Source organism: Eutrigla gurnardus (genome assembly GCF_963514095.1).
Source record: "Eutrigla gurnardus genome assembly, chromosome: 16".
NCBI classification, from domain to species: domain Eukaryota; kingdom Metazoa; phylum Chordata; class Actinopteri; order Perciformes; family Triglidae; genus Eutrigla; species Eutrigla gurnardus.
In genome coordinates, this window is record NC_139927.1 from 23,808,370 (window position 1) to 23,820,099 (window position 11,730).

Here is an 11,730-nt window from a genome sequence, read left to right on the forward strand (position 1 = left end):
TCATAAAAGTCTCAGATTAATCTCATGTTATTCTCTTTAATTACTTTCAAAATAACCAAGACATAATTGAGATCAGGGGCATACAATTCCTCTGTTTATCCCACTTCTCAAGTATTGCTCCTTTGTCTTAGTGCTGTCTTGTCTCTTTTTAGCTTATCTCTTGCTCCTAAGGGACCCTTAGGAGAAGTAATTCAGAAACAAATTATCAGAGAATGATACGTATATGAGAACCTCAAATTTATCTCAAGAGACGAGATTGAACAACAGAGGAGAAACACATTTTTCCTATGGGATGAGTTCCCTGCCGATGTCAGGACTCACAATAATATTACTACTACTGTTAATATTAATATTACTGTTAATATTACTATCAACACCAAAGGCAGCTGGAACCCAAGAGCCTGGTCTTGTCCAGACTTCTGTCTTACTCTAAAAAAATGTTGGGATTCTGAAATACATTAATTAATCATGAGCCTGTTCTGGTCCTGCTCAATGTGTAAAGTGCCCTGTATTAAGTTCTGTAAGTTCTGTTGTGATACTATACATGAATTGAACAAGACACAGGAGGGCGGACAGGGCAGGCTGGAAACTGAATGGTAACAATGGGAGCAATGCAAGGCTGCTGAGACTAAAGCAACACAGGTTATAAACGTAAAACCACAACACACAAAGTTAAACAAACACAGGACACAAGAGGCAGGGACCTTTATATAATAAAAAAGGAAAATAACCAAACCAACCACATTTCTTTTTAATGAACTTCACTTGACAAAAGAATACGATGAACTTATTGTGCACCGTTGATTTGATTGGAACAAGCAGGCTGTCCAAATACAAATCCACATAGTCCTGAAGTAACACTACACTTAATACTATTATGTATTTCCTTCCACTTCACTGCAGTGATATCACGTTCAGTCAAAGAAATACCAAACAGAGGCGGTCGAGAGACGAAAGACTTGAGGGAGATAAACTTCCTCCGCCAGGCGCTCTGTGTGGCCTTTGTGTTGTTCGAGGTGTAATGACGTCTAATGAGCTCCTTTGGGTTTCATTTGTGCACATAATCTCTAATCGATTCAGAGAAATGTACAAGGAAAAGAGCAAAGTAGGTTTAACATGAGCAGCATGGACGTCAGAAGGTCAGGAGGTCTGATGAGTGCACAGAGAAGCACTTTGACATACACCACTGACATTTCTCTGTGTGTTTGTGTTGAGTCCTTGCGTGCACAGATAGGGGACATGTGCAAAATGCATATGAGTGACATAATTGACCTTTTCCATATGTGCCTCTGAGCATACACCTGACAAGCTCAAAGTCCTCATATGTATCTCGACATGTAACAAACGGATTCCAGATGCATCTTCCTCCTCTGTCCATCTCTTTCACAATATCTGTCCACATCGTGAGACATTTGGAGGAAGCCTTGAGCGTCCCCGTCAAACCTTTTCTCCTTTCAAGCACATTTTCCCAACAAACTAAGTGACAAATACAACTGCATCACAGTTATTTTTGCTCTTTAAGGGTCCCTACATCATGTGTGATCGATTTTTGAAGCTGAAGTGGAACAAATTGAAGCTGTTTGCATTTGAACATTCTGTATTTAATATTTTTCTTCCTGCTTTTTTCTACTGCTAGCTAAATGGATGCCGTCCATCCGTTCTGACATCCTCCCTTAAAGGCTTCTCTGTAGATGTTTAGTTTAAATTAAGGTTATTTGGGGGAGAAAAGTCAACGTTTAAGTAGACGTCTAGTCTTTCAAAGACTTTTCTAAAATATGATCAAAATCCAGGCTATATGTAGCCGAATAAATGTTTGGGAAACATGGTGGTCTTGTTTACATCCACTGTCCGATTGGACATTTGTGTGAAATTGTCATAATAAGCACATTCATTCTGGAGTTATGGCGAAAAATACAGTGGGTATATCTCGTAAATTACCCCACTAATAATGCATGGCATGTTCAGGCTATCAGGCAAGTGTTCTTTTAAATAAACTCCTGGTGTACTTACAAACTTTCAAATGCCTCGTTTTGTGAGTACAGACCCTATGTGTACTACTGCAGAAGTATGGTAACTTTCCATGCATTATTAGTGGGGTAATTTACGAGATAATCAAGATGTACCATAGCGCTAGTACTAAGCCATTCGGCTGATAGCCCTATCTTGACCATTGCTGACCATCGCTAAAAATGCTTCTGAGGGGGTATTTGGCTGGATGTCATGGTGGAAATTACCTAGGGTGCATTTCACTCCATACCATCACTTTAAAACATTTTTTTCAAATTACTGCCTCACGGTTGTAGTCAAGTTGCTGTTGACATCCATGTCTGTCCATGGAATTGTTATACTTTACACATGAATTCTTAGTTATGGCCAAAAACCAGGTGGCAAGCTCTGGTTCTGAAAAGTCAAACCAATGCTGAAGTGCCTTAAACTTCATTCATTCTACTGGCCATCAGAGCCATTAAGCGTGTGGCTACCTTGTAATTGACAGGTACTACTGCAGCCTGGAAGTGGCTCATCAAAGAAAAGGTTGCAATGGCAACGTTACACATACAAATGGCCAACACTCTGACCTTCCTGCTAAGATGATTGAATGGAAGTGTCCTTTCTACTCATATTTTATGTCTATGTGACTAGAATCACAGTAACAACACAAAGCTCTCATCAGTGATGATTACAGTCGTAGTGATTTGAGGAGCTCCCTGAATATAAAATGAAAAAAAAAATGACGTAGCGGGTGGTAGAATCTCATTATCTTCCATTGTGGTTTTTTTTTTATCTCCACTCCTGCAGATGGAGACGAGGAAGCGTCTGGCCAAGATTGTGCTGGTATTCGTGGGCCTCTTCGCCCTGTGCTGGTTCCCAAACCACGTCCTCTACATGTACCGCTCCTTTCACTACCACCAGATGGATCTGTCTCTGACTCACCTCATCATCACCCTGCTGGCCAGAGTCCTCAGCTTCTCCTCATCTTGCGTCAACCCCTTTGCCCTCTACCTGCTCAGCGAGAGCTTCCGCAGACACTTCAACAGGTTTGATTTATCTCAAATAGCAGTTTCTGGATCCTGGATAATATTAGGAACGGGCTTATGCCATTGATAGTATGTTTGCACATGTATACGGCTTGAGTTAGTGTTGCGATATTTTGCGTGGCAATAAAAATGATTGAAGTGAGATGAACCAAGTGAAAACTTGATCTTATTAGATAGAACATATGTTGACAAACTGCATAATTAGCAGTATAAGAAATTTCTAAATATCAGGATATATGCTATAGCAATACTCAAATCACAATGAGATTGTATCATGAGTTAAGTATCGTGATAATATTGTATCATGTGGCCTCTGGTGATTCCCACCACTAATAAGGTATTGTTCAAATCTTTTGTTATAATCAACAAATCCCACAAAAACAACAGGTCCAAATCCGACAACAGGTTAGTCCATCTCTCAATACAGGAGACTTCCCTCCCCTTCCAGTGTCCCCTTTATTTTAACCGAAATATGTACCTAGTCTACAGCGAGACCAATATATTTTAATTGTACCATGAATTAGACATAAAATGTTGTTGCTCAAGTCCAGAAAATCTCAGTTTGTTGTAGTATTGTTTAGTTGTGTGTGTCAACAGTTATACTATAAAACGACACTATAAAACGATACTTCTTTATATTTTAAATTGACTCCCAGCAGTAACATTAATTTTACAGAAATATATATTTTTTCAAAGGTAATTTGATAAATCAGCGGGTTTTAACAAAATGAATCCTGAAGGGAGGACATTGTGTTATTTGGGGAATATTTTCAGATGGGGATTGATGCACATTTCCTCCTCATTATTGGCCATTTAGGCAGAAATATTCAAATATAATCCAAAATTCACAAAATATTGAAATCATTTTAAAGAATTTTACAAGGCTGTTGTGTTGTCACATTTCAGCAGTTGGTTTGACAGAATGCTCATTATAATAACCGACATTACCATAAAAAAATGGAAATGGATATAAATGAATTGGCTTTGAATATGATAACCGTGTTCTCATCCTGCTCTGTGGGAAAAGTGTCCTGAGATAACTTTTGCTGTGATATGAATTGAAAACATGCAGAGGGTGATGGTTGGGACAATTTTCTATAGATTGTATCCATAAAATTCAAATAATAAGGTCTGTTAATGTTAAGAGGACACAGATCAAAAGCAGGCTGCTGCTCAGTATCAGCACGCTATTGCTGATGATTTGCTCTCTGTGTACAGACCATAGTAAATTGCAATTGTAGAGTAATCATAATCATTCCAGGAGACTGAACATTTGTAGAACTCCGAAAAAAAAGAAAAAAGCAGATGTGAGTACTTCCATTTCCACCGTAAATGGACTCCATATCCTAGCACCAAGATGCAGTAATCATGGCTTTGTCATTTTCTAAATCTCCTTTTGAGTGCTCCCACTTCCACTGAACATTATTCCACCTCTGCGAGCTGGAAACCCTTTTCAAAAATCTGGTACAATCCTCCAAAAAAATAGTGAGTGTGGTAGTGAGCAGCAGTAACCCGAGGACGACTTTGTGTTTTCATTTGGGTCAGATACGCATGCAAATCCTGACACCTCAGACGCAGCAGAGAACACGTAAGAAAACTAAGATGTGCCTCCAGGAAGCAATTATAATGGAGCTCTAGCATTAAGCATTACCATAATTCACCTGTGTTTGGATTTATTTCTCATTATTTAAAAGGGAACTATGTGAGAAGTCCAAGTGTGAAGATTTCCATAAAGTATAGAAGTCCACTTTCTGTACCAGGGGAGCTCACCATACAATCACCATATACTCACACACACCCAATACAGACTCTACAAAGTCTGACTGACTGGAGATTTTGCTTTTTTTTTAATAAAGTAATTAATAGCTGCTGTAATGCCAAATTAGGGTTTCAGTTCATTTAATAATAAAATACATTCATTTACACACACACACACACATATATATAAAAACAAACATCATGTGTAATTCATGGTACAATTCATACGAGACCAAAAAATGATTTGTCTCTCACCACAGGAAAACTAGGGTTTGGTGAAAGACGCTTCTGGGTGTGATCTGTCCCAAAATCCTCCTTAAAATCATAAAAAAAAATATTTTGATTTATTTGATGTAACAAGAAGTCTTTCCCTGTTTCTAACATGAAACAATGGAAACATTTGCTTTGCATTAGCAGCAAATAGCTCCAACAGCAGGAGACAGGAAAACAATCACTTCATGAAAAATTCACGACAATGCAGCGTTGTTATACAACAACCATAAAACTGTGCATTGTTTAAATTTTTTCTTTCTTTTTTGTTATCTGTTCGACAACATGTTGTACCAGTCAGATGCTGTGTGCCATTCATGTCTGCCAGAGCAGCAGCCGGTCCAGAGGCCGGTCTCCCTCTGCATTGTAGCAAAACATCCATGCTGCACATTTTCACTCATCCACTATACACCGACTGCACAGATTCATCCCATCCATACACCGTTTGAATTGATGCTGCTTATTTTGTTGAAAATAAATTACTTCATTATTTCGTATCCCTGTGTGTTTCCTGTGTCTGTCCCGCTCCAACAGTCAACACATTCTCACTCCAATGTGTCAATAACGCAGCTTGGTCAGAGCTCCAAAGCTTCAAATGATACTCTATTAGGGATGGCCTAAACTAAAAATATTTCTTACCGACCACAACCCTTATTAACCGGTTGAAGCCGGTTAACCGATCAGATTAAAATGCACTATTAAATGCGCTATTAAAATTAGATCAGCGCCTGCTGCTTAACTCTCTCCCGTTCTGTCTCCCACTCACTTACACACACACACTGGCGCCGCCCTTCCACTGACGTCACTTTTTTAAATCCCCTCCAGCGCAAAACATCGAGTCAAGGCACCTTTGGACTGCGTAAAAGACGCACCTGCGCGAAATGTTTTTATTTGGGCTATTAAGTATAAACATGTGATTTATGAAAAATTGAGTGTGGGGGATAATTTGTTCACTTCACACAAAAAAGATCTTGTAATGAGATGGCAAACGGTAGTCTTGCAGTCTACTCCTAGTCGCGTAGCGTGTAGTCTACTACTGTGTATAATAATTGAGATTGCATTCTCCGCACCTCGCATGCGGGAATAATTAAAGTGATGGTCCGGAGTGAAATGGACCCTAGGTAATTTCCACCAAGACCTCCAGCCAAACACCCCCTCGGAAGCATTTTTAGCGATGGTCAGCAGTGGTCAAGATAGGGCGATCAGCCGAACGGCTTCGTAATAGCGCTATGGCTACTATATTACAGTATATCTTGTAAATTTCCCCACTAATAATGCATGGAATGTTACCAAACTTCTGCAGTAGTACACATAGGTCTCTACTCACAAAACGAGGCATTTTAAAGTTTGTAAGTACATCAGGAGTTTATTTAAAAAGAACACTTGCCTGATAGCTTCTACTGCTAAAGCTACGCTGTTTGTGTAGACGGCACCGTGTTTACACAGCTTCATTGGTGTTTAATGGCAGTCGGCGTATACCCGGCTGTTTCCGTGACGCGAGTTTCATGCGAGAGTATGAAAAGGTTTCGCTTAATTTTTTTTTTCATAAATGCTTATATTATCAGGTCGACAAGTGTTGACATGATAATACAAGCATTTATAAAAAATCTGCAAAACTTTTTCATATGCTGGCGTGAAACTCGCATCATGGAAACAGCTGGCCATTCGCTTCAGACGCACCATTCGCTTCATTCGCGGCATTCGCGCCGCGTCTCATCAAGCCAGATGCTCCATTCGCCGCCGCCTGAATCGCGTGTCATCGCGCCATTTACATTGATTTTCAATGTAGAGTTGCTGCTCAATTCGCGTCTATCGCGTCCGGTGTGAACGCCCCTTAAGACTTGAGGAGAAATGATACAGTGGGAGACGCTGTGTCCGTCATGCATGTATATCACAAAACAGGGTCAGAGCGCACAGCAGTAGACGTAATGGTGGCGAGAACCCGGTGCCTGCACAAGCCGCCGGGCCATTCATCATCATCATCATCATCACCACCGTCTTCATCATCTGCGCTCCACAGCTGCACCGGATTCTCCAACACCAGAACGGCGGGACACCGGGGCCCGCATGGCTCTTGCGCGCCACTCAGCAGCTGCAGCCCCAACTCCGTCTTCAGCTCGTGGCGAATTTGCGCGTTTCTCCACGGACAACAGTTTGCCGAGGCGCGAGACCAGGCACGAGCCGCGCGCAAGCAGAACACAGTTTGATTTTTTTTTCTTTTATTTTTTTTACCGACTACCGACAAGTTTAATCGGTTAACGTTAATACGGTCAACCACAGGTCAAATGGTCACCGGTTAACATACCTATACTCTAAAGTCCCTTCTCGGCTCATACTTTTATTTCAGGTTCCTACTACAACATGCTTTAATGCATTTTTCCCATGAGGCTGTGCTGCAGAAGCTCTTCCCAGCCTCTCTCTAAAATGCTCTGTTTTGCTTCCTGCCCCTTCATCCCAAAAAGCCCCGCCAGCACTGATTGGTCAGCTGGCCCACTCGTGATTGGTCAACCTCTTATTGTGTTTGTCAGAAATGTCCTGGCCCCTTACCATAACCAGAAAACAGGAGTTGTTTTGCCAAGGAATAGTGATACAAAATTAATTACAGCCACTTGTTCTTCAGCTCTTCTTCCTTCAGAAGTCTATACAAAGGACATTTACATTTGGACAGCAGAAAACAGCGTCCTCTCAACATGGAGACTCCAAACTCGGTTCCACACTTACCAGCTTTGTGACAAACTAGCGGCTGGATAAATACTATGAGAATATGTTACTTGACATCACATTATGGAGGAAAAGGAAATTGTAGTAGTTCAGGAGCTTCTGTGTTGGAGAGGAACTTCCTTTGGATTTAGCTGCTCTACCCATAATGCAGCAGGTCAGTACATCACATTCACATTATAAATGAGACCTGACCAAGCTGCATTATTTGACTTGTCTTGGTGGTGACAACAGGTGGGCTTAGTATAACATGCATTATCTCTGACTAATAACACTTCAGTCTCATCCAGTCCTGTCTATTTTCCATATTAATTTATATTACATACCATTTGTTATTTCTGCTCTTCTGTCCTGTCTGCTACTTTGATCAAGCTATTTGTTATTTAAGCCATTTCTCAAACCATATTTCAGACTTATTAAATTGTATTAACCCTTTGCAGAGCCAAAGTATTGGAACACAAAGAGCCCATGTCTAACATGTAAGTTTACCAAAATGGGAACCATAAAATATGCTTAATTATGGAAACTGGAATGGAAGCGGATCATGTTTTTTCCAGCACATTTGTTTTAATATTTTCCACATGCTAAATCTGTTACAATATGGTTAAATTTAACTATAGACAGGCTAAGTCCCCCATGGGACCTTATTTCGTAAAAAATCTGACAGCGAGAGACATTTTTTGAGACCGTTTCAATTGTGCCATGAATTAATAAGATATGTTTGTCAAAAGTTCATTTCAGTTTATCTTTAGTCTACCTTTAGAGAGAGGCCTTTAAAATCTGTAATGAAGATATTTTCAGTAAAGATCCTTCAGGACTTTCAATTTTCTCAATTTCTTGCAGCTTTCGCAGTTAACTTTCTTCTACTTTTCTTCTTCCTCCTCAGTCAGCTGCGATGTGGTCAAGGTCCCAGCCCCGAGCGCCAAGCCAGCTACATGCATAGCACCTCCCACTTTCGCCTCACCTCCATCAAGAAGACCACACCGACCGCCGCTATCATCAACGCAGCAGCCAATGGCAGCTCCAACAGACAGGAAGTGGCTCTGTGATGTATGAGGCTGCGAGTCTGTGATATTCAGCATCACTTAATCTGCAGACATAGACCAGGAGAGGTGTTTTGATGCAGACTGTGTGGATGAATATGTACCGGTTGAATGATTGCACCAGTTGCTCCTGTTACACGGGACTTCATCTTCTACACCCTCAACTTGGCAGCCAAATAAAAAGTGCCTCTTGGAAATCAGGTCAAAAAAATACATCAAAAAGGCAAAATCACACTGAAAAATATTTCCTACTGCCAAATTGTTTGCTAAAAGCATATATCTTACTTAAGGTGTTGCGAAGAAATGTTTACCAAACCACAAGTCCAAGGCCGACAGGACAGAAATTTGTTGACAGCATGATCACAACACTAGCATGTCTTGTTTCTGTCACTGGAATGCTCATCGATTTCATCATCACCATTTTAATCTATTTGGGGACACTGTATTGGTCCACAGAGACACAGAAGGATAATTCTGAGTATTGTTGTCTGCTACCTTTTGATAAGGACAGAGAAACATCCCCAGAGACATGAGTCCATTGGGACCAGGATTGGGCCTGACTCTCCAGTGACGGATGGCCTCTGCGACAACTCTTTTGGAGATGAGAGTTGTAGCAGATAAAAACTACTAAAAGACTTGTCAACCATAAAATCTGTGTTGAGGACCGTGTCAATCCCTGTGCTCACCAGGTACATCTGTTATTAGTGTGGAAGGTGTTACTGTAGCTCCAGCTTGTAATTGCCGATCAATGGTTCATGGGTTTTGTGGACTTATTGGGTGCTTGGGATACTGCTGCTGGCCTTCTGGTCCTTTAAAAAAATAACATTGTCTCACAGCATTTTGTGAAAGAGTCACAAAATGTAAATCTACTGATTTGTGTACAGGGACACAAATGTTCCAATGTTTTTATGTTGTTCAGCACAACTTTAAAAGTAATGTATTTCAGTTGGAACTATCAGTCATGCCTGGAAAATGTCTGTTTGTCAGGCATTATACCACAGAATTAATAGTAGATTAAGGCAAAAAAAAAAAACAATTCAATTTTATTTATAGTGTCATATCACAGCATCGGTGCAGTCTGGATCAGGTTCCACCACGGTCCAGAGAGACCTGCTAGGCGAGAAAGCACAGGGACTCCAGGGGAACATACACACACACAGAGAGGGAGAGAGAGAGGCTCAGTGTGTCACTATAAATAAATCCCCCAGCAGTCTAGGCCTACAGCAGCTTAACTAAGAGCTGGCTCAGGTTTGCCCTGAGCCAGCTCTTAGCATTGTCCATTGTCAGAGAGAAAGGTTTTAAGCCTATTCTTAAATGTGGGAACAGTGTCTGCCTCCCGAACCAGAACTGGGAGACGGTTCCAGAGAAGAGGAGCTTGAAGACTGAAAGCTCTGGCCCCTGTTCTAATTTTGGAGACTTTAGGAACTACAAGTAACCCTTTATTCTGAGAGCATAGTGCTCTAGCAGGAAAGTAGGGTTTAATGAGCTCTTTAAAGCGATTGTTCGGAGATAAATGCACCCTAGGTAATTTCCACCATGACATCCAGCCAAATACCCCCTCAAAAGCATTTTTAGCGATGGTCAACATTGGTCAAGATAGGGCTATCAGGCGAATGGCATAGTACTAGCGCGATGGTACATCTTGTATATCTGGTAAATTACCCCACTAATAATGCATGGAATGTTACCAAACTTCTGCAGTAGTACACATAGGGTCTGTACTTGCAAAACGAGGCATTTGAAAGTTTTTAAGTACAAGAGGAGTTTATTTAAAAGAACACTTGCCTGATAGCTTCTATCCTCGGCTACTAACGCTACCGCAGCGTAGATGCCACTTCCGTGTTTACCCAGCCAATGCCGTGACGCGAGTTTCACACGAGAGTATGAAAAAGTTTCGCTGAATTTTTATAAATGCTTGTATTATTAGGTCAATACACAATAACTTCCGTTTTATCTGAGTTTAACATCAGGAAATTGCAGGTCATCCAGGATTTTATGTCATCAACACATGCCTGGAGTTTAACTAGCTGATTGTTTTTTTTTTTTAGATATAATTGAGTATGATCTGCATAACAATGGAAGTTTATAGAGTGTCTTCTAATGATTTTGCCTAAAGGAAGCACATATAAGTTGAAAATAATTGGTCCGGGCACAGAACCTTGAGAAACACCGTATTTAACTTCAATTCAATTCAACTTTCAATTCAACTTTATTTATATTGTCAAATCACAACAGAAGTCATCTCAGGACACTTAACACATTGAGCAGGACTAGAATACGCTCAAAATTTCAGAGTCAACACAATTTCAAAGTCCCAACATCACACAGGGGCAAGTCTTACAGTGACGGTGGTGAGAAAAAACTGCCTTTTTAGGCTTTTAGGCAGAAATCTCGTGCAGCCCAGGCCCTTGGGTTCCAACTGCATTTGTTGTTGGTAGTATAGTAGTAGTAGCATTAACAGTAGTGGTGGCATTAACAGAAGCAATATTATCAACAATAGTAGTCCATGGCAGCAGGCACAGCCACGCCGAGATGGATCCATCAGAACCATGTCGCCGTAGACCAAAAAGCAAGAGAAGTTGAACAGTCACACAGCGGGCAGGTGGAGCTACAATGTGGTGTTCCCAGCGTCAGGCCAGTTAGCAGTCTGCATCGGTCAGGACCTCAGCGGACTCTGCTGGACCAGAAAGCATAGCCAGATGGCGGTAAGAGTCAAACTTCAGTTTGCCTGGAGGATTTTTCATTGACATGCACAAACTGAGATCGATTGGATAAATAGGACTTAAACCAGTTTAATGCGGTTAGTTTGACCAAGACCTCAAAGGCAGGTTTCCACAGTTCCAGGCACATTTAAATGCAATACATAATCACAACAAACACTATTTAATGGAACTAATTGAATCAAC

General features: G+C 40.9%; 1 protein-coding gene across 1 annotated transcript in view; it reads left to right on the plus strand.

Moving 5' to 3' along the window:
- The window catches only part of nmbr (neuromedin B receptor), a gene marked incomplete at its 5' end in the record, with an annotated part of 135,023 nt that extends 126,100 nt beyond the window's left edge, over positions 1–8,923 (plus strand). The window contains 2 exons of the mRNA XM_084031096.1: positions 2,797–3,035; positions 8,668–8,923. Coding sequence (XP_083887222.1) covers positions 2,797–3,035; positions 8,668–8,830 — 402 coding nt within the window. The 3' untranslated portion in view covers positions 8,831–8,923. The remainder of the gene's footprint in view (positions 1–2,796; positions 3,036–8,667) is intronic.
- Between the last annotated feature and the right edge of the window lie 2,807 nt (positions 8,924–11,730).